At 52.2% G+C, this 26,780-nt stretch overlaps 9 protein-coding genes across 9 annotated transcripts; 1 reads left to right on the forward strand and 8 right to left on the reverse strand.

Moving 5' to 3' along the window:
- Window positions 1-859: 859 nt before the first annotated feature.
- Window positions 860-1,904, reverse strand: A1O1_05451 (uncharacterized protein; the record flags this gene model as incomplete). The annotated part of the gene is made up of 3 exons (XM_007726337.1): window positions 860-1,331; window positions 1,589-1,813; window positions 1,862-1,904. 3 exons carry the CDS (start codon window positions 1,902-1,904, stop codon window positions 1,054-1,056), a joined length of 546 nt encoding a protein of 181 aa, XP_007724527.1. The 3' UTR covers window positions 860-1,053.
- Window positions 1,905-2,169: 265 nt separating this feature from the next.
- Window positions 2,170-3,668, reverse strand: A1O1_05452 (uncharacterized protein; the record flags this gene model as incomplete). Its single annotated transcript, XM_007726338.1, has 4 exons — window positions 2,170-2,221; window positions 2,267-2,460; window positions 2,514-3,292; window positions 3,341-3,668. The coding sequence occupies 4 exons, from the start codon at window positions 3,666-3,668 to the stop codon at window positions 2,170-2,172; spliced, it is 1,353 nt and encodes a 450-aa protein (XP_007724528.1).
- A 1,515-nt stretch (window positions 3,669-5,183) lies between these two features.
- Window positions 5,184-5,989, reverse strand: A1O1_05453 (uncharacterized protein; the record flags this gene model as incomplete). Its single annotated transcript, XM_007726339.1, has 2 exons — window positions 5,184-5,867; window positions 5,918-5,989. 2 exons carry the CDS (start codon window positions 5,987-5,989, stop codon window positions 5,184-5,186), a joined length of 756 nt encoding a protein of 251 aa, XP_007724529.1.
- A 2,199-nt stretch (window positions 5,990-8,188) lies between these two features.
- Window positions 8,189-9,957, forward strand: A1O1_05454 (choline-sulfatase; the record flags this gene model as incomplete). Its single annotated transcript, XM_007726340.1, has 2 exons — window positions 8,189-9,128; window positions 9,188-9,957. The coding sequence occupies 2 exons, from the start codon at window positions 8,189-8,191 to the stop codon at window positions 9,955-9,957; spliced, it is 1,710 nt and encodes a 569-aa protein (XP_007724530.1).
- Window positions 9,958-12,496: 2,539 nt separating this feature from the next.
- A1O1_05455 (dolichyl-phosphate-mannose-protein mannosyltransferase) lies at window positions 12,497-14,955 on the reverse strand (the record flags this gene model as incomplete). The annotated part of the gene is made up of 3 exons (XM_007726341.1): window positions 12,497-12,948; window positions 13,008-14,652; window positions 14,713-14,955. The coding sequence occupies 3 exons, from the start codon at window positions 14,953-14,955 to the stop codon at window positions 12,497-12,499; spliced, it is 2,340 nt and encodes a 779-aa protein (XP_007724531.1).
- A 402-nt stretch (window positions 14,956-15,357) lies between these two features.
- Window positions 15,358-16,476, reverse strand: A1O1_05456 (uncharacterized protein; the record flags this gene model as incomplete). The annotated part of the gene is made up of 1 exon (XM_007726342.1): window positions 15,358-16,476. One exon carries the CDS (start codon window positions 16,474-16,476, stop codon window positions 15,358-15,360), a length of 1,119 nt encoding a protein of 372 aa, XP_007724532.1.
- Window positions 16,477-17,175: 699 nt separating this feature from the next.
- Window positions 17,176-18,297, reverse strand: A1O1_05457 (uncharacterized protein; the record flags this gene model as incomplete). Its single annotated transcript, XM_007726343.1, has 2 exons — window positions 17,176-17,833; window positions 17,987-18,297. The coding sequence occupies 2 exons, from the start codon at window positions 18,295-18,297 to the stop codon at window positions 17,176-17,178; spliced, it is 969 nt and encodes a 322-aa protein (XP_007724533.1).
- A 1,150-nt stretch (window positions 18,298-19,447) lies between these two features.
- Window positions 19,448-20,977, reverse strand: A1O1_05458 (uncharacterized protein; the record flags this gene model as incomplete). The annotated part of the gene is made up of 1 exon (XM_007726344.1): window positions 19,448-20,977. One exon carries the CDS (start codon window positions 20,975-20,977, stop codon window positions 19,448-19,450), a length of 1,530 nt encoding a protein of 509 aa, XP_007724534.1.
- Window positions 20,978-21,834: 857 nt separating this feature from the next.
- On the reverse strand, window positions 21,835-26,373 carry A1O1_05459 (uncharacterized protein; the record flags this gene model as incomplete). Its single annotated transcript, XM_007726345.1, has 8 exons — window positions 21,835-22,412; window positions 22,459-22,621; window positions 22,677-23,923; window positions 23,975-24,512; window positions 24,561-24,649; window positions 24,701-25,113; window positions 25,232-25,443; window positions 25,498-26,373. The coding sequence occupies 8 exons, from the start codon at window positions 26,371-26,373 to the stop codon at window positions 21,835-21,837; spliced, it is 4,116 nt and encodes a 1,371-aa protein (XP_007724535.1).
- Window positions 26,374-26,780: the final 407 nt, after the last annotated feature.

Consider the following 26,780-nt stretch of genomic DNA (forward strand, 5'->3'; position numbering starts at 1 on the left):
GATGCTGTGTAGCGCGGCTCGACACCATTGTACCGCGTCTTCTTTACTTTGACTCTCATAACACTTTTCGATCTGCTTCCAGAAGATCTGGGCCCATCAGCGAGTTTGGTCAGGACCCATATGACCGAGACCTACAATGAGGGCGGCGCGTGCTACCTCCTGGCTAAGGGTTTTGTCCCACGCTTGCCGTATTCTGTCCAGTGCAGCACAGGTATGGGATGGAGATATGGAGGCATCGTCAGAAGAAATGGTGCTCAGCGAAATCAGCGTAAGCACGGCACTCTCAATCCATTGGTCATTTTCGTTCGGAATGAGTCTTGTGATAATATATGCTTCCAGGACTTGGATGGCACGCGAGATGCTACCACTGGTGTTAACTTAAGGATGACGACCATGAGCAGACCGTACCTGAGAGGCTTCAAGCTGTGGATGTAATGCAGGATCCTGTCAACAGGTTAGATGCGCCCAAGACCTTCACTGGCTAAGCAAAACTCACATCTTGTGGTTCGATGGGGTTAGGTGAGCAACCCGCACCGTCTTCATCAATTCTGCATCGCTTAAGACACAATTTGAGGTTGCATTGTCCCAGTAGACAGCTTACCTGTATGGTATGTATCGACATCAGGGGCAGGGTCATGCGAGAGTACTTCCAGCTGAAGCAAGATGACTGAAAGCTTCTGCCCGAATTCCTGGTTTTGTGAGAACATTGACAAGGAAATCTATCTTCCAATTGACAATTCACCTCACGCATTAATTGAAACCTCTTCCGTACTTCGTTGCCGGCTTCGGGCTCTTTTTCCAAAAGTAGTGCTCTGACTACCTGGAGCATGAGATGTCGGCTCGACCGGAGGGACATGTTGTGCTTACCATAGGTGTGCAGCAAGGTGAGCCGCAGTTCCTGTGTATCGACGTCTGCAGCTTCTGCATTTCTGCTGGTGGAGAGCGTACAAGCCCTCTTGAGCCATTCCACAGCCCGACTGCTATGTTGCTTCACAAGCTGGTCGTTCCCAATCTCGTAACAGAGGTCGATGAGTTGTCCGGTATGATCTGAGCTCAACTTGGGCTGCAGTGGTTCAAGTAGCGCATAGAAATGCTCGGCCAGGTCGAGGCAATCTTGCTTCCAGGCCTGTCCGCGGTCAATGCCATACCACTTGCGGTGTACATGATACGTTTACGGACCAACGCCACACGCAGGAGCAGATATTGCTCTTTTAGATCGTCATGGACGTGGCTGCTGTTGGGGACATCGTCGTGGATCGACCGAGACAAGCTCTCCTGTTTTGAGGCAAGTTGTTCAACAATCTTTACCCCGGTCTCGAGTCGGCAACTGTCTGCAGGACAATCAGCCAAAAGCAATGAAGTATCGTCAAGGGCTTTCACCCAAACAGGATCTTGCCGCTTTCAGAGCGCATTTGAAGATCCGGGGTTCGCCTGCAACAGATAAGCCAAAGCAGAAGCAGTTGGCTCGATGCACCCTAGACCTTTACGCCTGGAGTTTGCTGCACTTTCAAGCAGGAGATAAGAAAATGCTCGAACTACAGCATGGTTGTTAGACACGGGTGTCAACCTTCCTCTTAGCATTAGGTACCGTCAGCCAGATCTCCAAGGTGCTGCGCAGTCCCTCTCTTTGTGACCAGTTTGCAACAACTATTCCAGATTGCGACGCCTTCGCGGTCGAACTCCAACCTCTGACTAGGCGAGATCTCCTTTCGTGGGAGAGGCAGGGCTCGAATGTAGAAGAGGACATCAGGAAAACCTTGAAAGGCTGTCTCTGCATCTTTGCTCAGACACTCTTTCAAATGTGCCGCAAAGTCTGTTCTTCATTAGCGGCTCATCTAGGATGGCGGCAATGTCAGCATACCTAGCACAGACTGCGCCTTGCCTGCAACTGATTCTGGCAACATGGGAGCTGGGCCAATATCACAGAGAAGCAGGCGGATGGAGATTTTGCCAGAATATGTAGCCTGCAGTGTAGAGGTGGACAGGCAGCCACGTCAACGAGAATCCACGCCTGCTGAGAAGCACTGGCAGACGACCAGAGCGCCAGCCCTCCATCATCCACGCAATCAACCAACACGATTAGAAGAAAACAGACGAATACTTAGTTTGAAGAACGTTTCATTCGTGGATTTCTTTATACAAATGTCATTTTATCCCGCAGTTACTCAGTCACTGCTTCATAGGGTTCATGGGCAGAAAATTCCCCACGATCAACGATGGTCTGCAACGGTTAGGCTGGTAGCATCGAAGCCGGGGCAAGACTCACATATTGTGGTTGTCTCTGCGGATGGTAAATGAGAAGCAACATGGAATATCCGCGTCTGAGCCTCCCTTAGGACTCCGCAGCGTACAGCTAGTCAGCATTGCCTTCTGTTGCTGGTCGAAGCAGATGGCGCAGAACTTCTCCCAGTAGCTGACCAGTTGATCCTCGACAATGATCTCGTGTATTGCAAGTTTACCCTTCAGTAGAGGTTAGTCAGGCCTGCAGCCGAGCAGATTCTGATGACACTTACATCACGAAGTGATTCAATGGGCACCTGTATCAGCTCTGCCATTTCTTTATTGCCCCGAAAAATCTCGCCGGTTCTTCTCCAGCAGCACGCTGGTATAGCCATGCTGGCAAAGATCCGGTCATACTCCATCAAACTCCTTTCAAACCACATCTCAACTAGCACAAGCTCGATGTCTGTCAAGCTTTGCATGCGCTCTCGAAACTTGGGCCTGAATTGATCCAATTGCATAAGTATCTTATGCCGTGATGATTGTTTCATATTCTTTTCCATGTATTTATTCAGCCGTGCATAACCATTGACGTAGTTGAATGGCCTCAGCATGCCGGCATCGTACTTGGCCTTGAGCAGCTTGTTCATGCGCTCTTCTGGCGGTTCGGCGCCGGTGGGATCGGCAGCCATCATGTAATACTTCTCTCGCGCCTTGTCCGAGGTGGGCTTGACACTTGATGGCCTGGAAATCATTGCGGCTTGAGCGGCGTTATTGTGGTTTGTCGTTTGTCCATTGTTGCCGTGTTCCTGAGTGATCATGGGCTCAATCCCTGGTACAGGCAGAGCCGACACAGCCATCGAGTTCATGAAGGAGGGATCATTGTAATGCCCCTGGAGATCCTCCGTTGCGTACATGCCCGTCTCTTCGAAAAGGCTGGTACTCAGAAAGTCGGTCAATAGGTTGAATTCGTCTGTGACCTCGTTGGCGTTGAACATGTAGCTAGGATGGAAAGCGTGCATATCATTAAAGCGATTCTGCACGCCGATCCAAGGGTCATTATATCCAAATTCTGCACACTGTCAGGGTGAATCACTTGCGGACATTGATGCGCACCTACGGCTCTGACTGTTGCCATTAATCCCTGCGGTTTGAGGCGCGGTGCCTTGGTTAGAGACAGACATGGTGTCATTCGCGGGCGGTCTTAGTCCCATATTGTCCTCTTGCAGGAGAGCGTGGCTAGAGTTGTTCACCATCGCAGTCGCAGCTCCTTGCACATCCGGTGCCGAGGAATATTCATCTTTGGGCGGAGATTGTTCCTCTCCTGCCGTGGCGTCCGAGTCGGCTTTTCCCTTCTTGTGATATCCGTGCCCTTCTTTGGGTTCGTCATGACACAGGTGTCCGATGTTTCTCTTGATGCAGCGCTGACAAGGGCGATCCTGAGACATGGCCCCACGAGGAGGGTCGCATTAGCCAACGTATTTCTGAAAGGGTGACGGGAGGCTCGTCATGGAGATGAGAGGAGTCGTACCGAATCGCAGGTCATATGCTGTGTATCCCAAAGAACCACATGTTAGCCTATCAACTTCCTCTTTGCCAACTCGAATCTCGGGTGCCTCTGGTCACCAAAATGAAACTGACTCACCGAACGACGGCAGTAGACGCATGCTAATGGAGGTCGTCAGTTAGGGCTGCAGCTATGCGATGGTCACTTGAGAAGGAGAACGAACCATGATTCACCTTGCGCTTCTTCTTGGGTTGCTCTGTCGGCGAAGCCTGACCTGGTTTGCGCGGAGCAGAGGGAGAGATGGCTTCACTTGACACCGAAGTCCGGTTGCCCGTGTCCCTGTTCGCACCAGTGCCTGCATGATCAGGCCCATCTTGGAGATCTGACATTGGCCGCCGGATTGCGAATCAGACCTAGCTTCGCAGCTGCGGGAGGAGACTCTGCGCGGTGTCGCCCTCAGTAGGATCGCATGGACGCATTGCCTGGGAAGACAGTGTCGCAGAGGTAAGAGACTGGAGGTTCACGGGAATGCGCGCTGTAGCATGGAATCGCAGTGGTGACGAACAGGGGCTTTGGTTGTTCAGAGACACTGATGTCCCACTGCGCCGCGTGCTATAGATCTGACTTCCTTGGATATGACTCCGTCCGCTTCCACCTCGGCGCCGCCTGCAGTAAAAGGACGTGTGCAAAGGCTGGGGTCGCTGAAGCGCAAGGGCTAAGGCCCCCGCACTGGCAGTGCACGAGAGAAATTGGGTTTATTACTGTTCGGCCAACCACTAGTGCTCTGCTGCTACATACTCCTAGTACGTCCTATGGAACTGCCCTCATCACTCATCAGCCTCGTCCCTTTGAACAGCTCCGAGGGTCTGCCGACATCTACTCAATCGCTAACCCAGGCACGCGAATGTCACTTGGTCCACCAAGGCACCTCACGCAGTACGTTCCGTGTACAAACTTGTAGGCTGCGCTGCTCTTATGGATTTACTCCTCCCTCCCACTGCGGCACTTGTCTCCATGTGTGACATCCCCGCCAACCGATTCGCGAATCCCACAAACGGCTACGTTGGCTTTTCACAGTTTCCAATTGCAGGGAGTCTTCCTGCGAATGTTTGCGCGTGGGACTAATGAGCGTTGGAGGTGACAGAACTCAACCGGGAAGCCTATGCCCCCTGTGAAGATCATGTATGGACTGGGGGTAACCATGAAATACTATGGTTTCATTACTTTCGTAGCAATTACAACACTTCCCAGCTACCATTGCAGTTGCGATTGATTGGTACATCCTTTTCGTCCCGTTTATCCCTCCATGTGCCCGGTATAATACAACCATGAGATGGACACCGACGAGGACGCTGTTACTGAGATATCTTTGCCGACCACGGTCGAAAAGCCTCCGAGACAGCAAATCCCAGTGGAAACGTTCTACAGTGAATGGAGATGATCCGCTTGTCGCACTTCAGACATTGATACTCGGTCGCATTCGCTTCCTGCCTCGGGGGCCGCCGGGCGTGCCGTGATCCTCACGCTCTCTCGCCCTCTTTTCCCGTTGATCCAACACAAGACTAAGGACATCGAAGCCAAACTGTGGATACTCCAGACACATGGCCTTGAACTCTGCCTCGGCCTCGTGGCGCAGAACATGCGAACGAGTCGCCCAGAACGCTGCGACAGGTTTGCGGATGATAACATCGTCCGGAGGGGTGTTGCCATAGACGAATCTCGCATATGCAATCTCACCGACGGCGGTAGAGTTGATCAGGTGGATCTTGGAATGAGCCAGAGTCTTCAGTGCTGGTAAGCCGAGTTTTCCTGCCAAAGTGTACACGCGGGCATGTCTCAGCAGCTGGTCACCGGTGTTGTCAATGGCGGGGACAGAGGGATCGGATTCGAGGGTGTCATTCCCGAGGCGCCGTGGGAAGTATTCGCCTGTGTATTGATATTGCAGAAAGCAAACCATTGCGTCCAGATACTCGTCGTAGAGATCTACGCGGAGATCTTCTTCGTCGAGGCCTGACAACTTTTCTTTAAAGTAGGGCGACTCGTCCAGTAGGGCCTTGTGCGCCGTCAATGTCGTCTCCTCCTCGCCCCTGCCGACAATGAGCTGCACAATCGGCGACTTCAGATATTCGAGGAATATGGTCTGCGGGTTTCTGGTCGGAGCTGAGATAGTGTCGTTGCCCTCGCCCTCACCTTCTCCTTCCGGGTTGTCTTAGCTCTCTTCCTCCCCCTCGTGCTCTTCTCCAGCCGTGCCCATCTCAACATCTCCCTCGCCGGAGTCGGCAATCTGTATGCTCTCTTCGGTATCGGCCATGTTTGTTGCAGCTCAATGTGATAGTGGAATGGATTGCGACAAAGGGAGTGGTGGTCCGCGGTATTTTGGCAACGAAATTAGCAATACAGCAACGTCGACATTGACCGCAAAGCGAAAAAGAATGGACGGATGGACACTGTGCAAACGAGTGTATGCGAAACGACGCCCGGTTATGTTTTGGTAAGACTTTGCCCAAACTGCGATGGAGGAGGCTGGGAAAGCTGCATGGTCTACACGATCCAAGGCCCTCGGCGGTCACGTGGAGCGCCAGCGGGTTCGAACCTCAGCTGCAAGTTGTTGTCTTTCCACTGGACCTACCTTGCTACCACCAAGTCCCTCACCACCACGGCTCGAATGAGTGCCTAGGATCGCATCAAGGCCCTGCCAGTGCTGAGGCGTATGGGTAGAGGAGCAGTTCTTCTCCATGTCTGCAGCGACTCGGGTGCCTGAAGGTGGTCTCCCGTGTTGTTGACCTGTTGTCACCCTCAAAGCCTCTCGCAGATACCACCTGCTTCGCAGTCCCAGCAGCGGTAAGAATGAGCCAAGTAAGATGGTGGATGGACTCTATAACTGGAATAGGCAGGGCAATGAAGCAATGCAACTCTCGCACAGTACAGCACGTTGAGCTGGGCAGCAACTACAGGTACTGCACACGGGCCCTATTTTGGATCAACAGCGCACCAAGACATCAGACATGAGTCGGAGTCGTTGTGTGAGTGGCGGGACTCCTGTAGGCTGGAGGATTCATCTTGTGCTACCATGAGGGTATTTCTGGAAAAGGTCATCATGCTGTGCCAGCCAGGAAGAAGAAGATGATAATATTCAGAGACGCTACAAGGGAAAAGCGAGCACAGCCTTGTCCCTCCACCTCCAACACATTCTTTCAATATCGTCACACCAGGCAGGAATGTTCGGGTTGAAGTTTACAGTAACCGAACCAATGGCGGAACCTGTCGTGAAATCAGATGCAGGTTGAATGGCAAGACAGAACAACAAACGCAGTGATTGGGTAGCCTTCTTCTCCTCGTTTTCCATGCCTCGCAGCCCTGCAGGAGAGGAGAAGAGTGTTTGAGGCTGATAGGCTGGCGGGATATAGACGACAGCCAGGGGCTAAGGAGGCTAAGGGGCTGTTCCCAATCGTCGATGGAGGGATCTAAGGAACCCGGGGGTCGGGTGCAGTGACAGGGGCCCAAATAAGCGTGATCCCAGGCTCCTAGTATGTATTACACACAATTATTAGCATCTCCCTCCGCCACTTCCACCTCTCCCGGGCCTTCTGGGTCTCCTGGATCTTCCTCGCTCACCGCCTACGCTTTTCGACTTGTCCGTTTGTGGCAAATAATGGCGTGCTTCCGCCAGAAAATGTTGCAATAAGACGCAAGACCGCGATTTCCCTCAAATCCGCCGAATGGAAACAATGCCATGAGGTGGTATCTGCTCCTACGGCTCCTCTTCCTCCTACTCGTGATCCCTTCGTGATCCCTTCGATCTCAGCGGTGGCCCCCTTTCAATCAAAGCCTTCACCGTGATTACGACCGCTGTCATCTCTCCACATTATTGTGCCCGCAGTCATGACAGGAAACAGACGAGTAGATCGAAACCAGGCCCGATGTTACAGCCGCCGGGGTCCGTTGACCGCCCGCCAGAGTGACACTGCTCATTCGCAGCGCAGCGCAGCGCAGCGTGATCCGGGCTTGTAAATGTCCCCCACATACGCCATACCAGGAGTAGTAAACTTTCTGCTTCTGCTGCTTCGTTTTCTGCCTGCTCTTAATCCGTCGCCTCTCTTCTTCGTCTCCTTCTTCCTCGTACTGCCGGTCCTGTTGCTGCTGCTCCTCCTCCCTTCGAGTCGTCGGCCTCTCACATTCACTAGTCAACGCGTCCACATAACCACGGTAGCGCACCGCACATCTTCTGGAGAAATTGTCATCTCCTCCACAAAAAGACAAGCTCGAACTCCGTGGCTTGCCTTGTTCTGGTCTTATATCTTCCTCTTGCCTCCCACCGCTGGCTCCTTTGTCTCTCTCTTTTTGCTTTGAAGCTGCCAGCATCTCCCACAGAATATCTCCATCGGCCTGCTCGACGCGCATATACATACCAGCACCAGTGTCTCATACAATATAAGCATCGATTACTCTTTCACCGCAAAGATGGGCTCCTACGACCCAATGCCCGCCTCTCCCCCAGTCTCCCCTCCTAATGGCTACCATGGTGCCAACGGTTTCTCGACTCCTCTCTTTCCATCAAAGCCCAACATTCTTTTCATCATGGCCGACCAACTGGCCGCTCCTCTGTTGAAGATGCACAATCCCAAGTCGCAGATCAAGACCCCAAACCTCGACAAGCTGGCGGAACGCTCGGTCGTTTTCGACTCGGCCTACTGCAACTCACCACTGTGCGCCCCCTCCCGCATGTGCCTCATCAGCGGTCAACTCCCCTCCAAGATAGGCTCCTACGACAATGCCTGTTCCATTCCCTCGGAGACTCCTACATATGCGCATTACCTGCGAGCGGCGGGTTACGAGACCACGTTGGCGGGCAAGATGCACTTTATCGGAGACCAGTTGCATGGGTATGAAAACAGGTTGACTGCGGACATCTATCCAGGCGACTTTGGCTGGGCGGTGAACTGGGATGACCCTGATCGCAGACTAGAATGGTACCACAACAGTAGCTCGATCCTGCAAGCAGGGCCCTGTGTGCGCACCAACCAGCTCGACTATGATGAGGAGGTTCTGTACAAGTCCAAGCAGTATCTGTATGACTATGCCCGGGAGGCGCCTGGAAAGAGGCCATTTGCCTTGACGGTATCTTTCACCCATCCTCATGACCCCTACGCCATCGAGGACAAGTATTGGGATCTGTACGAAGGTGTTGACATCGAGCTCCCCGATGTCAAAATCAACCCGGCAGACCAAGATCCCCATAGCCGGCGTCTAATGCACGTCTGCGAGCTGGAAGGTCACGACTTCACCGACGAGCAAATCAAGCGTGCCAGACGCGCATACTACGGTGCGGTGAGTTATGTGGATGATTGTATCGGCCAATTACTTGATGTGATCAAGAAGTGTGGATTGGACAATGACACCAGTAAGTTTGCACACCCCTGCCAACTCCCCCGCGTTTGGCGTTCACTGACGGACCTTTAGTCGTCATGTTCTCTGGTGACCACGGAGACATGTTGGGTGAGAGGGGGTTGTGGTACAAGATGTCCTATTTCGAGAACTCGGTCCGAGTGCCTATGCTCATCAGCCACCCAACACAATTCACTCCTCACCGCGTGTCGCAGAATGTATCGACGCTAGATCTGATGCCGACTCTCGTGGATCTCATCGGATCTAAACTAGTCCCCGGGTTACCGATGGACGGCCTATCATTGATGCCTCATCTGTATGGCGGCAGCGGTGGCCATGACACTGTGTTTGCCGAGTACATGGGTGAAGGAACCGTGGCACCGCTGATGATGATCCGACGTGGCGACTGGAAATACATCACATGTCCGATCGATCCTCCCCAGTTGTTCAACTTGCGCAAGGATCCGCGCGAACTGGTCAACCTTGCAACAAGCGAAGATGCCGAAACTCAAGCCGTTTTCAAGGCGTTCGAGGCGGAGGCCAACAAGAAGTGGGACTTCAAGAAGATCACCGAAGACGTTTTGATCTGTCAGCGTCAACGCCGCTTGGTGTGGTCGGCTCTGACCCAGGGTCGCTTCGAGAGCTGGGATTGGAAAGGTCACGAGGACGGCCGAACCAAGTATATCCGTTCCCAAACCCCTCTGGACGAACTCGAGCGACGAGCCCGGTACCCGATGCACAGCAATGTTCCTGCTCACATCACGGTCAACAACAAGGCCGAGGTGGTCTGTCTTCAACCGAAAAGACTGACTGAAATTGCGAGTGACGCCGTCCATTACAGGTGAATGACCAACGAATCTTTTTGTCTCTTTCATGGCTCGTCTCGGTTACCTACGGATGTCCCTTCTGCTCGGGTGGTGGCAATGCTTACTTACGTTTGCTGAGCGTGGCGTTGGGAGGATTGTGAGATTGGCTTTTTTCTCGCCGGAAGTCTTCTCCATGGGATGTTGCCCGCATTTGGCGCACATGTAAATTGTCTAGTTGTTTGGAATCAATCGCATCAAAAGGAGTTACTGGTTGTTGTCAAGATTCTGGTCGATCTTCGCTGCGTATTGTATGGTGATATTGACGAGTTGTCTTAAGGTATTGAGGGTTGAATGGTATGAGCCTTGTCACTCTCTCCCTCTTGTCTCCATGTCTGGCAGGTCACGGGCTGAAAGTTTCGTTGTCGTGTCCGAGTCTGCGAGGTCGAAGAAAACAGGTTTCTCCTTGCTATCTCGATGTCAGTTGTTTTGGGCACATGTTCAGGCAGGTGGGCAGAACCGTGCAGTTGCAGTGACCAACGTGCATGCATCCATCGTTCATGTATGTACCTATGTAATCTATCCATGTAATATATAAAACAAACACAACCACAACTTTGCATAGTATTTCGTTCTTATACCTTTAATGTGCCATCTACCTAGGTTGCCATAAGCTGCAACAAGCCTTCTTTGCAAGCCAAGGTGCAAGATGCCACCCTGCCCCCACCTATGCATGATACGAATGACATGAACATGGACGCTTACATCCATCCACCCATCATCAATCACTGTATCCCTCATCCATCATCCGGCTCTCGGCGACGGGGGAGTTCGCTGGGGTGGGGTGTTTGGGCCCTGGGGAAGGAAAATGAGGGAGAGAATCCCGACTACCGACGCACCGATTACCGACTTGACTTCCAAGTTATCACTTATCACTTATCACATACCCTAACTAGGGGACCTTACTGTACTCACCCTGCACTCTCCTTGTACTACTACCATCATACCAGCCACTGGCAGGCTATATCCATCCTAGTCGACTCACAATGCACTGCAGTAAAACTTGACACGGCGTTTATGAGTTGAGGTGGGTAACCCAGTAGAATGGAATCCCGACTCCCGTTACCACTTTCTTATCGATGCCACCGACTTCCGACTTCCGACTTCATGACTGACATTGTTCCCTAAGGTATCTTAATACCTTACTACCTAGGTACATAAAACCTGATAAACAACGATGATGAGATCGGATTCGGAGTTACTCAGGGTAGATAGTACTAGATACCTTACCTAAGGTAAGATACCTAAGATATGCTCTGACATTCAGGTTCTTGGTAGTGTACATAGAAAAGGCATGGAGGACATCTTCCCTTACCTTAAGGGCCTTACCAGTAGATCTCTGTGATATATCCTAGGTACTACCACATATCAAGATAACTTCAACCTAGCTCCTTGCCTCACCTCGCCTACCTACCTTACCTACTCATCAACCCTCACCGAACGATTGTTCCCCGTGTCTTTTCTCACTTCCCACAATCAAGTTATCCTGACTGTTATCAACAGATACAACTTACAGAGTTACTACTACTGCCTACTCAAGGTTGCAGAGCATGTTCCAGTACTAGTAGTAGGTAGGTACCCTGGGTAGATAGGTAGGTAGACACCCCAACGTAAACCAAGTTCCAACGTACTACTACTACTACTAGCGGATACAGGTAGACAACAATCTTGAAACAAACGGAACGGACTGGAAGAGATCCAAAGTACCTAAAATCATGTAAAGTCTTGATTGCCCATGCGCTACTAGCACTAGACTCGAACCGGTCATGGAATCCATTGTGATCAAGGGACGCCGGTCTGGTTTGATTTGATTTGGTTTGGTTTGCTTCGGTTGTGGTAGTTCCGGGTGTTTATCACCAGCGATCTATCTCTCTCCCTCCCTCGCGCTATCAATGTGCCTCCATGCCTCTCCCTCCATCTCTGTGTGTGTGGCGACGTCTGGGGGTTTGTATTTGATCACCCAGACCAGAAGATCACCCTTGCCTTTCATCACACTGGTAGGCAGCAATAATGTAGTGTAGTAAGGGTAGTAGGCAGAGCCGAGACCAACACAAAGATGAATGACGAGTACACACACGAAAGGACGTGACTATCTGTACTCGACAGTCGGGCTCCAGCCTAGCCCAGCCAAGTCCAGTCCAGTCCAGTCCAGCCATGACAGAGCCTGGAGAAGTTGGAACATGAACGTCAAATGACCACTGCAGTCCGTCTCTCTCCCACTCGGTTCTCTTTTCCTTTGGCACCGTTTTGCGGCGTCCGTATCTTCCGTCGGCTGTATCACTTAGTGACGGCTCATTCCCCTCCAATAGCCGTGTCTTTTTCTGCCCGGCAGAATCGCTGTTCATGTCTCCCAGTGTCTGTTGACCTCTTTGGGAAATTGCCTCCATGTCCCGCTCGATCATCCCCACCCCTGCGCTTTGGTCTGTACGGTAGTCGGAGTAGTATAACTTGACACATGTATCACACGCCATGGCTTGTTTCGCTTCGCAAAGGTCGATCCGCATCGTTCGCATGTGGCCATTTATTTGGCAAAGTGCAAATCATACCCTAGCCATTTCCTGGCATTGACTTCGGCCGGAGTCAAGCCTGGCCAGCCGTAGGTGAGTGGGAAGAAGAAGATGAAGCCGCCAATTACCGCGGCCAGGACAACAAACGTGGCTGCCCAAGTGGTAATCATGCTGTGTCCCTTGAGACGGTCCGATGCCGTTTGGAACGTTCGTTTCGTCTTGTCCGAGAGCTTGCCAGTGACCTTGTCCTTCTTGGAAGCGATTGTGGAAGCTGTCTCCTGGTCCAACACTGGGTCGACGTTGAAGATGAATTCTACCAGAGCTCCAGTGACCAGGCACGAAGCCAGGTGCGCAGGCAGATAATGATGCAAGAAGAGTTGACGGCCCATTAGGTAAAAAGGGAAATAGTGTGCCGCCCAGCAGAGGAAGAAGAAGCCGGTACTATTGTACAGACGAGATCGAGTCCCTGGTGAAGAGAAGTCAGCAAAACCACCCTCATGTCATCGTCCCGGCTCAACAACTTACGTTTATCAAGAGCATCCACTCCACGTCTCAATCCCAGTTGATCTGCGGCAATAATGCCTGCAAAGACAGCGAGCAAAGACGAAGCAATCCAATATCCGATGGGATTGCCCAGGAAATATATCTGCTGCCTGGTACTCTCCTGAGTCCAGAAACTCACTCCTCGCAACAAGAACGGCCACTGGAATGGTTGAGTTGCATAAGGGTGGCTTGCCGTCAATGCGTTATTGTGGTAAAACATGGCTCGCTGAAGTTCAATGTATTTGACCAGGAAAGGTAGATGTTTCGGCTTTCTGACCTCCTTGATACGTCTCGGAGAATCTTCGGGGAGACTGGGAATGTCCTCCACATACCAAATGTTGCTTGACTGCTGCACATTCTTGTTGCCATTGATCTCGGCTTGTTTGTACGCCCATTCTGGCAGAGGGGATGTGTGAGTCCACATGGCAACCTTGGTCGGGTAATGGATAAGCTTGAATTGCCCAGACATGGATTTGAACGGCACTCCTTTCTTTCCTTGCTCCATTCGAATCTCAAACAAGGTGTCGTTGTGGCGCTCTCCAGCTGCAAGTTCCAGGGGAACTGTTGTGAATTCCTGGTTGGTGGGGTAGGAGGGGGATGCCACATCATGAGTCAACAGTATTGTATCGGTGACGACGTGTCGAAGCTTGACAAGATCACCGTTGAGAACGGGCTCATCGGCACGGGCTCCATCCAAAATTGGATCGTTGGGCAAGATCTGCCAGTGGTTGTTGGTATCGTTGAAAGGGTAGCCAGTGACCTGTTGCCCCTGGCTGGAGATACGTCCGTCATCATATCGCAGAGGATATTTGTCGGGATGGCTGTGCAAGTACACCTTAGTGTCCTTGTGCCGCAAAGTAATGACATCGTAATAATGAACGTCCAGCGAGGCCTGATGCAGCAGATTGTCGCTGAGCGTTTCCTGGAATTCCGGTGACATGAAATCGTCTCCAGGGCCAGACCGATTGAGAATTGCGAAATGAACCTGGAACCAGAACAGATAGAAGAAGAAAGGGATGACGATCAATCCCACAGCTCGGGCGACGAAATGCTTGCCAAACGTGAAGAGATCCAATGCTCCTCCCTTGCGGTTGATGTCCAAAAGATCCCAGAGGTCGATGCAGACAGCACATCCAATGGTGACAAAGGTGAAGGTGCCCACATACTTGGTGGAGATGACACAGCTCATGCAAAAGCCGGTAAGCAGAAGCCACTTCCACCATTTCCGGCCAAAAGGCTCGTGGCGTTGCTTGTAGAACCGGACGTAACAGAAGATGCTCAGCGACATGAAGAAGACCAATGTGGCATCAAGCAGAATCAGGCGGGTTTGCCCAACGTGCGAATTGTCGAAAAGAACCAATCCAGATGCCAAAACGCACGCCGGGAGTGAATAGCCTGATTCCCACATGATCAAGAAGACAACCACGACGGTAAGGGCGCCCAGCAACGCAGGAAGTGCCCGAAACGCCACATATGGGACATTGTTGGCGATGTAGGATTCACCGATATTGTCAAAGAGGAAATGTCCATCGTAGCCAACCAGCCAGCCGACAAGGGCGAAGAGAAGCTTTCCGAAGGGAGGATGCACATCGAAGAAATAGGTCCGTTGCAAATAGTAAGAGGCAAACTGCGGTTGTTGTTAGTTGGATTCGTCCCGGAATAAACTGGATATCAAGCTCCAACGTACTTTGCCAAAATGCACCTCGTCGAAAACCACTTCATCTGGATGGCTGATGCCAAAGAATCGAGTTGCAAACGCAAGGACGGTGATGATGGCCAGGGCCGCCTTATAGTCCCATTCTCTCGATGTTTTCTTCTGCACGTCTTGATATATGTTGGCGATCACATCTTCAACTTTATCTCCATTGACCACAGCCTTGTTCTTTTCCTTTCCACTCCTTTGGCGGAGGGTGGAATTGGGGGCAGACATGGTAGGAAGGGCGAGTAGGACAAGGAGAGGCTCAAGCCGCGGAGCAGGAGGAGAGCTGCAATAAGGCAAAGTTTGCCAGGTTCAATGAATCGAAGAACAAAGAAGAAGTATGAAGAAGGAAAGGACCATAAAATCAAACAGCCCAATTGAGTAGCTGCATTTCTGGAGATACGAGGAGGAAGAGGGAGACGTCGAGTTTCGAACGTGTCCTGAACTTTTGGGAGGTGTCGGTTGACGGTGACGCGACAGCCTTCACGTCTCCCTACTGGTGGGTCCGGTGCCTGTCGAGCCTCGTGTAAAGGGGCTTGAATGTAGGGCCCGCCCCTGACACTGGCGGGAACAATTGTCCTTGTAGACGGTCGATGTGCGACAAGATACTAAAATATAGCTATTGAGGTTCCGCTACTCGTTCCTATCCAATATGCTCAATGTTTCCAGTTCACGCTGCACGATACGCTCAAATTCTTCACGGTCCATGCCCGCACTCTGCGCCAGTCGATACATGCTTTTCATACTCGTACTAATATGTTGCCGAATTCCCATCTCAGATGCTGTGTACCGCTCTGCATGTTGTTCCAGTCGAGCCACCGTGTCTGATGCTTTCGATGAAGGTGACGAAGGCACAGGATGGTTGACTTGTACCGCCTTCTCCAACCCCACGTCGTCGAAGCTGCCCTGGTACGGCGGAGGACCCCGATCCTGGGGAGAGTCGATCTCTCGAGAAAGTAACTGTTGCAGAGTATCACCATTCAAGGTGGAGTCCCCTGCTTCTTCCATCTCCTCATCGGGATCGTGACTGTCCAGCGCAGGCTGCACACTGCCATATTGCGCATAATAGTCGTCTTCCGCCGATCGGTCGTGATGAGGTTCAACTGAAGCTTTCCGGGCGGGTGTTCTGGCAGGAGTCTTGTCGTACATGGCCCAGTAGTTATCTTCGTCCGGCTCAGGGGCTGCTAGTTCTCTTTGAGCACGTGAGCTGGCCGTATCAGCCTCTTGCAAAGCTTCAGTAACCATTCTCTCTTGTGCGTGTTCATTCGCCTCTCCAATGGTTGCCGACCATGAGGGATCATCCCGCAGCTCTTCATCGAAGGGTAATAATTCTGCTAGCTTCCAGGATCTGACGTTTCCCTGATCTTTGTCGGGGCACCACAAGTACAAGGCGGTGAATGGCCAGTCGAGCAGAGGAATCTGCGCATGGAGCGTCTCTTCGTCTAATCGCTTGTAGGTTATGGGTTCTGTGTCGCCCACTTCGATCTCCCCAGACGCAGGGTGTGGTTCGAACACTGTCTCTTCGATTTTGGCTTTCAGAATGTCTCCTTTCTCGGCATTCCAACACAATAGCCCCGCCCAGTTGTCGCGGGAGTCCCCGGAGGTGTGTACATCCAAGCGCTGCCGTAGGATAGGAGACAGTAGGTCTAGGAGTGCTGGAGCTGGCCTATGGGAGGCGAAAGATGTAGGTAAACAAGCGAGCAGAGGAGGGAGGAGAGTGTGAGGATCAGGGGGAGGTATCAGTTCGACCATGGTGAGATCTGAACGAACAGCGCCGAGGTGATGGAGGCTGGAGACGGCTACTACGCACCATCAATTAGGGCTATGAGGATAGTACGACCATTTGGACAGAAGACGGAGGAGGTAAGGAGATGAGTCGCTCTGCCTAGGTGAGTTAGTAGCAGTAGGAGGAGTAGTGGTCGTGATAATGAAGGCCCTGGTCGGGAGGAAATACGCAAGAAACGCCAGAGATGGGGATTCTTATACACATGATCAGTCCCGGAGAAGCATGAACACTAATGATCGGCTTGCCCAGATGCTGCTGTGTGGGTTGTGGTCGAGATTACCATCGACAGGAACCCGAGAGGCGCAGGGAAAACATGGCCGTGTCGCCGAACTTCGTATCATGTGCACTAGGTACCGCTGAAGGTGTTGCAATTTGACATTATTTCCATTCGCCCGGCCGAGTTTCGCACTAACACGTGATTGGCGGAACCGGCGAACGTACTCGTACCACAGTACTAGTACGAATAGGCCAACAACCGTGATCGTACTACGCAGGTATGCACCCTGCTGTGTCCCAATAACGACACACACACATTGCTTACTATGGCACACTTGCAAGGGGCGGGGGTTATATACCGCCTCTCGCCCATCCGGACCCATGTATCGTCTACACATTTGTACTCGTCTCCGTCCTTAGAGTCAGAGTCTACATCGAGAAATTGGCTCTCAAAAGCCACAAAGTCGCCTCAAGTCTTCGTCGTCGAATGTCGTAACAGCAAACCGGTCCAGTGTGGTCTTCGCGTCGTCGATGGCAGCCATGACTGGCTGCAACCTCGATGTGTTGTTCTGCATGCTGAGGAGATGGCTCCGTAGTTGCCTGAGCAGGGTGTCTAACTCAGGATCCGCTCGCGCACTCGAATCCAGAGACGGATACAGGGCAGAGGATGCCGGCAGTATGGATGTGAACCAGCCAGCAGCGTGGCGGTCAGCAGGGGCAGGTTGAGAAACAGCAATGCCAGCGAGGGAGTTGAGCTTTTCAATATCCTCCTGGGGAATCTCGTCTTCATGCTGAGAATCGTCAACTCCCGCCCTTGCGAGCGGATGTAGCCCCTTCTCCCTCTTTCGACGTAGTGTCTGGCTGCTCTTCAGTGCGGTCTCGAGCCCAGCTAGTTCGTCGCGGTCGCGGCGCAGCTCTGCCTTTTCGCGTCGGATCTGCATTCGTAGTAGGTGCGTCGATTGCATATTCATCGTCAACTGGGCCTGTAGGGTCGCGATGCGGTGAAGTGTGGCGGACAGGTCGAAGGACGCGTCATCCGCGGCGGCTTTGCTGGTCTTGCTTCCGTTGGTGGGAGGAAATGGCATGCGTGGGAGACTTGAAAGGAGCCTGGGAAGAAGAGGAAACATGTTAGCAAGATTGAAAAGAGAAGTAGGACGATAGAGGAGATAGTCGTGGAAACGCTCGTAAGACTTTATGCTGGATCGGAGAGGGCAACGATATCGAGCTTGAATGGAGTAGGGACAATAAGCAGAAACGTACTTGTCTGCCACTTCCTCCACGGCCTTCTCGTATTCCTCCTCCTGGACCCGCGCTCTTGCGTTTGGTCTCGTTCCACTCCCGCCTCCCCGCGACTTGCTGACCACAGCCGGTATCCTCCCAGAACCGCCAGCGCCAGATCTCTTTTTCTTGAGATCAAAGAAAATCTGTTGCACCTTTTCCTGTGACGAAGCAGGGAGGGGTTTCCATTTCTTCCGAATGGTGGACTGCGAGATGTTCTTGATGCGGGGCGCAAGGGTCGCGAACCCAGTGTCCACTGCTGATGTCGATGATGAGTTCTTTGACGCGCCCATATTTGGTATTCGAATGTTCAATAGAGCGATCGACTTTCATTGACGCGTAGATATGCGTGTGAACTGGCACAAAAGACACAGATCGACGGTCAATGGTGAAGATGGTGGAAGAACAGTCAAAACGGTACTAGTATAGTGTTTATCCAGCCCAATTTGGTCTAGCGCAGCCTTTCTGTTCAGCCTCGTGAAAGACTAACTCTCCATCCTGACCTAGAAATCATACAAGCTTGCATGTGCAAAAAAATAAGGCGCTTGTTGCATCATTTGTCATACGCGGCCGGAGTGTACTGGAATGATCACTGTCAATCGAGTCACCTTAGTCGCCCTGGGTATCAGGTGGTTGTGCCTGGCCTCGTATAGGTATAGCCTTGTCCGGAGGTATGCACAGATAGAGCCTTGTCGCAGCCGCCAGATGATTGCGATGCTAGAGGCATGATGGCCCAACCTGACCTGCTCTGCATTTCTTTGTGTCAGGCGGCCTCTGTATGGCTGTGAGCGTTGTACATCATTGTTGCCCTCCTTGTCGGCCGCCCTGTGACTGAATCCCAACACCAGCGATTCCGCCGCGCCCGGCGTGCCAGCTCATCCACCCACAAACCACACGCCTCAAATTCTGCCAGAACCCCACACACCCCAGAATCTCTGCCTAGGGAACGACCCACGACTCGAACCCACGAAAAGAGCAAAAAACTTTGCCTACAAACTCCCTGGCCGGGGGAGGTTGTAGGGAGCGAAACCCATTTTTTACTAGGGTTTTTCCGATTGATTGTCGAAACCCATTTTTACTAGGGTTCCGACTGATTGTCGAAGCGTCCACCTGTTGAACATGAGACTCTTTCTAAACGCCTAAGCGTACCACCGGGTGTTGTCTCTTTTTACCACTGCGCCACCGCAACCTTTTGGAGGGGAGGACGGGGGCCGGTCGATTGTGGGAGAATCCCGCAATCATGATATATGAGGTAACGGTGAGGCCGTGTGTTAGGGGGGCAGGCCACATGGCCTGGCGAATGGACAAGTGTTTGGAATGGCGGCAGGATATGCGCAACAAGGAACAAACGTCTGTCTCACCGTAAATTGAGCGCTGTGGCAGCAGCAATGACTCGAACAAGTTTATGTGATTCAGATATCAGATATGCCATTGGACTGTTCTTCAATACGTATATCGAAAATTCGGTACTCCTTCAATGACATGGTCTCCCTTCTTGGCCTTGCGGTTCATCATCCAGAACCAGAGCGTGCAGGCCGCGACCAGAACGATCATCAAAATGTGGCTTCCAATGCTCACCCAGATGGCCGTCATGTAGCGAGGAGCTTCTGTTTGACGCACGATGTAACTGCCAGCTATCCCGCCCAGACCGTTGCAGCCCGAAACAGCTGCTGCCACTGTCGCCCGCTTCCATTGTCCAACTACATTGTTTGCCTGATATGCGTTGAGAGCCGACCAGTTGGAGACATAGGCCCCAGTCGCCAGAAAGGTACCGATGTATCGCACCGTCACCTGACTAGGAAAGCCGAGCATGCAAAAACCAGCAATCAGGCTGACAGCGTTGAAAATGATAGTCGGCGCCCGCATCCGATATCTGTCCCCGATGAAAGAAGTCAGGAGAGCTGGGATGACGGCATAGTAGTAGGGAGGGGATGAAAGCAGGATAGAGTCATTGGAATCGAAGCCCATCCCGTTCTGCAGTATAATCGGCAGGAAGTACGATAGTGCGGTCGACACCAGATTGAGGAGGAAGAACAGAACGCAGAACACGTAGAGCTTCGGGTCGAGAAAATGAACCAAGATCGCCGACAGCCTGAACGGTTCGGGCTTCCCCGCGTCCCGGCGATCGTCATTGATCCGGGACATTGCGAGATCCTGTTCTTCTTCAGAGAGGAACAAAAAGGAGTTTTCGCTGCGATCTGGAAAGTCAACCATCCAGAAATAGGTGACGATGCCGATACAGATGGTGACGGCGCCTTGGACGAGATACATGTATTGCCAGCCTCTCAATCCATGTCGGTGGTCGAGATGATTCAACCCGTAGTTGACGATTGAGCCGGTGGCGAGAATCACCACTTCGCCGGACTGCAGCAGAGCGAACCGTAGCTGCTGCTCGCGTCGGGTGTACCATGTTGATATCAGATAGGTCAAGCCAGGATAGATGCCGGCCATGGAGATGCCGAGAAGAACTCTCAAGGCAATCATCTGTCGCCAGCTGCTGATGGCGGCAGTGCACATGGTGATGAGACCAAAGGTACAGGTGGTGGCTGAAAAGAAAACCCTGGGCCCGATGAGCCGCATGAGTATGGTTGCAGGTAGTTGAAAGCACACCGATGCCACCGTAAAGATGAATATTGAGACCGAGTATCGATCGCCTGTGAGATGCAAGTCTGATAACATGCTAGTCACCGAGGCAGAAGAGATGATACCACTGTCCAGAAGATTCAGGCTACATAATATTCCGGCGATGGTACACAAGCGCAAGTCGACTTTGCGACGGAGGTGCCATTCTGCTTCAGCCCGAGCCCGCGTTGGACCATTCTCGCGAGAACTGCGAGTGTTTTGAACGGACACTGCAGTATCAGCGTCTTCCGCTGAGTGCGTGCTCTCCTCGATGCCTCCCATCTGGTTAGGCTCTGAAACGACGGACTGGCTTGTGTGAAGGACATCGCTCTTTGGGGGCGAGGCGGCCATTTTTAGGCCAAGTTGCCGGGGTTCAACAGCAGGACATTATTCCCCCCACTGTCAAATCATTAAGTTCGCACGTACTGTGAAAGATTGATTGCATGGGCAGCAATATCACAAAGTGACGGAATCTGGAAGAAGCAGACGGTCGAGTCACGGCGGAGAACAAAATATATCTTTCAATCATTCCGCTCTGAATGGGCCAATTGGAGACTCGCATCGTGTGGAGACAAAAATATCCTCAGCCTCGTCGACGATGGCATGATCAAGGGAGCCATATTTGTGTCTGCTTGCTCTGGCGGCCAGATGCATCAGGCACAGGCAGTAGCTGAAATCAGAGACATAGCCAGTGGTCATATCAGTGCCCTTCGCAAGACTCAGGCTCATCATATACAACCTTTCAAGTCCCAACGACGATTGTGATGGAAATGCCGCTTGTCGTGGATAACTACGTACCACAGACCATCAACGCCAGGGGCACTGGAAAGCATACTGTGAGCCAAGGAATGGATACAAGAAAAGGGAAAGCACTGTCTGTTCTGTCATGTCCTTTTGCACTATTCCGTTCTGCTGAAGTTGGGTAACTGTAGGGCAAATGCCATCTGCCGACCCTTTTGCTCCCAACCCAAACGGTCTTACCACACTTGCCCAGAAGAAGAAAAGAGAACAGAGCCAGCCTGCGTCCATAGGCAGCGTGGACCATTGTTTCCCGCACGCGAAATGCTGGCACGTCTATCAGATCTCCAATTACCTCAGCCAGAAGATGGTTGTAATGAGCTCCGTCGCCAATGGAATTCGTCGCCCTAAGCCCAACTCCAGCTTCATATGCTCATAGAAGCGGCTCTAGCTCCCAACAGGCATCCTCATCACCATTTGATCGGCCTATCCGATATCAGCTCCGCGTCATCCCAGTCTCCCTCTTTCGGGATGCTCGGCTGAATTGGCGAATTGGAGAAGTCCAAGGTAGATGGAGGCGGGACGGGGTTTTGGGCCTGCTCACCACCATAGCCCACGTTCTCCACCATTTCGATGTCTCCATCCCGCTGAAACTGGTTGGACGCTAGTTCACTGATCTGATTGCGTGCCGGGACCGGTGGAGGCTGATCTGGCGGCGGGAAGACAACATCCCTTCTCACTGTGTCAACCAGTTCGTTGATTCGATCTGCCTGAATGTAAATGAGCAGGTACGGGTTAGGTGGAGGTCCCCAGTTGTCTGCGGTCGGTTTGCCAAAGATCTCGTTGAGGTTCTGTACCACTGTGACGCGATCATCGTTGTACTTCCTCCAGACTTCGTGCTTATGGTCAAATATGTAAACCCAGTAGTGGCCTCCCCCAGCACCGCCGCGGTGGAAGAAAGCCGCGTGCAAACGGTATGGATGTTTCCGCATATCCACGAATGCCTCTTTGACTTGTTGCGACAGCTGGTCCATCTGGATTCTCAGTTCTGGACCACAGTTAGCAGATTTCACCATGCGCCGAAGTCAACCCACCTTCAAGTTCAGCCCGGGAATTTTCAGCCAAGCTACTAAGCATGGCGATGGCGTCTCGGTTGACTTGGAGAGGTTCCGAAAAAGGATCATCAGGTAGTTCTGCAAGGTATTCCAAAGCGGTCTTCGCGTCGTCCAGGACCGCCGGCACGTCCGTGGATTGTCCCTACAAGGGCGTCAGTTGGCCCTCCAGAACATACTGGAGAGGCTTCATCACTTACATGCTTCTCTTCCAAGATTACCCTCCGTGCAGACAGACTCGCCAATTCTTTCTTAGTCTCCCAAGTCTGGCGGCGTCTCTGCATAAGTTCGGAATCGTCGGCGCTCTCTACGTATCTGTCCATGTATATTGTCTCGGGGATTTCAACATGATGGTTGAGTTTCTCCTGGCGCTTCAACTGCTGGTTCCAGGCCACTCGGTCAAGGGCAATACTCAGGACGGGAGGCAGGCGAGAGATAGAAGTGTATGACCGTGTGCCGTCTTGGGCATCCTGAAGGTCATATTCGTTATCAATCGCGGCATAAACATCTGTTGGCTGGTGATACACTCGTGTGATAATATTGAGAAATGGGACGTCTTGTGGCAATCCCTTCTCCGGCTGTGAATGCATGACGGCATGGCCGAAAAACAGATCGTGCACTTCGTCTTCTTGCTCGCCTGACTTGTCGAAGCCTGTCGGTCGCATCGCACAGGAAAGCTGTATAATACAATGATTCATCACTTCTGTGACATCCTGCTGGCGGGCGTATTCTTCGAGAGTCGAAGTGCTGGTCTCAACAGGTTTCCTAGGAGGAACAGGAGGTGGTTTCCCAGGAGGAGGTTGGTATTTCATGGGCTCGCTTTCGGCCTGATCTTCCACAGCGGCATCTGAGACATCTTGGGGTAACACTCCGGCCTGGGCGTTCAACCTGGATGGCGATGTTGGGACAAGAGGTTCGGACGTCGAGACAGGAGCGGGATTGGGAGAAGTCGTGACCTTGTTCGGGGATAAATTCTCCTTGTCATCCGACTGGGATAGCTCCTCCTCTGCGGCTGGCTCGTCCAGCATGACGTGGTCGCTACCAGGTTTCGACACAAGCGTTGCTTCACTGGAGTTGTCGTCCATCGTGTTGTCTGATTCCTCTTGCTCGCCCTTTGTTGGGCTGTTAACAATCTCTCCTCTCGATACACCATCAAGGTCAACGAACGGATCTCTGACGGTGTCGCCGCCCACGGGTGATTGTACAATGGCATTAGTGCCAAAGCCAATCCTGTCATACTCAGCCAGGGTCAGAGGGCCCAACATGAGTCGATGGTTAACGTCGCCTAAGCTCGGTCGATCTGACGACTTTAATGTTGATCTTCGGCGCATCTTTTCCTTCACGCTTTCAGTCTCTAAGGTTAATCGTGCAAGCTCTTGGTCTGGTTTGATCGAGGTCTGTGGTGTCTGAATCATGCCACGAAAAAGTTCGGCAAGGCTCGCCACAACTGCGTCAATGTCAGCAAAAGTAAATAGGTCAGTGATTCACGGGAACTAACATCTCTGAGCTGTCTGAACCTCTTTGAGGCTGACCTTCCGCTGCCCAACCCGCTTTTGCTCCATGCTCCTCGCATCCAGAGGCATTCTGTAGTTGTCGAAATTGAGAACGATATGCCTCGGCTGAATCATGGTGAAAAGGAACTGCAGAAGACTGTTGAGGTAGCAAGTGTTGCCGATGTTTTCCAGCCCCACCGGCTCTTCCAACGCACCCTCGGGGACTTGTGGGACTCTGCTATGCAGATGATCCAGCAAGGTCGAACTCCCCCTACCAGTGGCAATCGCAGCAAGCGCTTTGTTGTAGAACTCGACACTGCCGGGGTTTTCCTCAACGGCCATATTGTATTGGAGCATTATCATCTCGTCATCAATTTCGCGGTTCGAAATCTGCAGAGCCTGGTATCCTTCGGCAGGGTCCATCGTGGTCTCGTTCGAGAAGCCCGAGTCGATCCAAGTAGAGAGGAAGCGACTTTTGCGATGTTGTGCAATGAGACGGACGGCCTTGACAGCCTGCTCTTCCAATGCTTTGTTGTCGTTTGTCTGAGCAGCTGTTAGTGACACCACGGAAAAGGCAAAGGGGATGCGAACCTTGACAGTGAACAAAGCCTGGATATGCTCGTCCTCCGTCGTGGGGTCGGCGTCCAGGAACGCAAGCGCTTGCTCATAGCTATCAATGACTACAGAAGCATGGTTAGTGACTGGGACCTGGGGCAGTGTTACCTGCTCACCATTTTGGGCAGTATCAGTAATCAGTTTGCTGTTTCGATGTGCGCCGATGATTCGAAGATACTCTCTCAGTTCATGCTCATGGCCAGGAGAGTCTGTCAACGTGGCTGTGAAGGTGCCAATGATATCCTCATCACTGACGGCATCCTCGCGACCGCCGAGCTGGAAGGCTCTGTAGGCCTTATTCAGTGTCTCAGCATCAAATCGGCCTTTGGATGTTTCCATCACGACCTCAGTCTCTAGGATTTCACTTCCACGATGTGTCGCGATGGCTTGGAGGTTGCCGAGGTAGGTTGGTGCGTTTCGAGGGTCTGTTTCCACTTGCCAGTGATATGCTTTTGCGACTAGCTGGTCCGAAAAGTCCATTACACAGCCAAGTGCTATAAAAGGCCTGCACAACGTTAGCTGACCCTTGCTAATCGAAAGAGAGTCCTTACGTCGTCCTCATCTCCGGTAGAAACTTGGTATTTCTACTTGTTGTATCGGCATCATCTACTGTCGTTAGAAAAACGTTCAGCTTAGCATGAGAGCACTCACAATCCTGACAGCCCAAGAGACGAGCAAGCTCTCGTTCCGCCGGTACTGGAGGTGAGGTATCTTGAAGATGCTGCCTGTCCTCAGAGGGCTGTGACAGGATCAGGGCCACCAACTCGTGTTCGGCGTTGTCCAACCAGATATTTATAGGACTTGAGAATGGCTGGTCGTCATTGAGATCCGGCTCTGGGACCTTCCAGGAGTCACCCGGCTGACACTCACGTTAGATTGCACGTAACATGACATTCACGTCAACTGTGCTTACCACGAGATGGAAACCCAGACGCTCTAGGACGTCCTTGCAGGCGTTGCCCTCTGGCCCAAAGCGGACAACGAATCTTCGGTTAGAGACTTTGATCGCTCGATATTTTGGATCATCCCGCGCTTTCCATGAATTTCTGATGTATGCTCGAAGATCGGTCAACACATCAAGGGGCACCGGGTGCTTCATTCCGTCTGTATTCCCTTCCCTCGTTCGAAATGCATCCTCCGTTCTCTGTCGAAGAAGTTGAGGATCGACCAATGTGTGAACATCATCCGGGCGGAGGACAGGCGGACTCAAGCGCACCGTAACGGTGGCCGAACAGGTTTTCGACGAGCACTTGTAGGTGTAGATTTCATCTTGCGAGTTGGGATTTTGACGTTTCCACGCATTCCTCTCCAACGGCTCTTGAAACTCTGACCTTACCAGGTGGTGCAACGGATGCTCGACGGTCGGGCATGGTGCATCCTCGAATCTCATGGTGTAGTCGACTTTGACGTGGACATGTAGGCGACAAACTTGACAGAAAGCTGCCACTGTCCATAACGTCTCCGGGCCGGGTCTCTCATCTAACGCTGGAGGATCGGACTGTCTCGGCTTCAAACCAAACTTGTGCCTGCAGCTCTGTAGCGGAATCAGGTCCCCAAGGTATCGCGCATGGGTGAGCCTTATGGGAGAGTCAGCCAGTAGGTTGGGAGCGTCTTTCAGATCCTGCCATGGCTCGTATAGCGTCAGGTCCTCAAGGAGTGCCGGCGCAGTTCGACCTGTGAAGACACCACTGTTATCATCCTCTTCAACCGACACATGTGTCTGGGTATACGCACCAGATCCTTTGATCGGCGCAATAAAGGACCGTATGTTGCCTTGCACGCCGGCCATGCAAGACGACTTCTGGAGTGAACTGCCTACTCCGTCCACGGGACAGAGGTACGGCAACAAGGTTATCGCAGTGAAAGATCGGGAGGACGCCTAACGTTCTAGGATTATGCCAGTGGTAGTGGTAGAGATGGAAGCGACAGTTCTACTGAGAGTGTTCTCGAATAAAACCAACCAAAGCAGAAGAAGTTTGGGTCGTCTCTGAGGCTATGACCAGCGCAGCTTACTGTTGAGAAGGAAGGGGATGGCATTCGGTAGGCAGAGACAGAATACAGACAGAGCCTCAGGGTCAACAAAGTCTGGAAGCGTTTGGCATCATCCTTAACCGGATTGCAATGTCCACTGAACAAAAGATGGTGGCCTGCAACTTTCCCAAGACGCAGTTGCTTCTCCAGGTGTTTGATTCGCAT

This window comes from Capronia coronata (assembly GCF_000585585.1).
Source record: "Capronia coronata CBS 617.96 chromosome Unknown acBCG-supercont1.4, whole genome shotgun sequence".
In the NCBI taxonomy this organism is placed as follows: Eukaryota; Fungi; Ascomycota; class Eurotiomycetes; order Chaetothyriales; family Herpotrichiellaceae; genus Capronia; species Capronia coronata.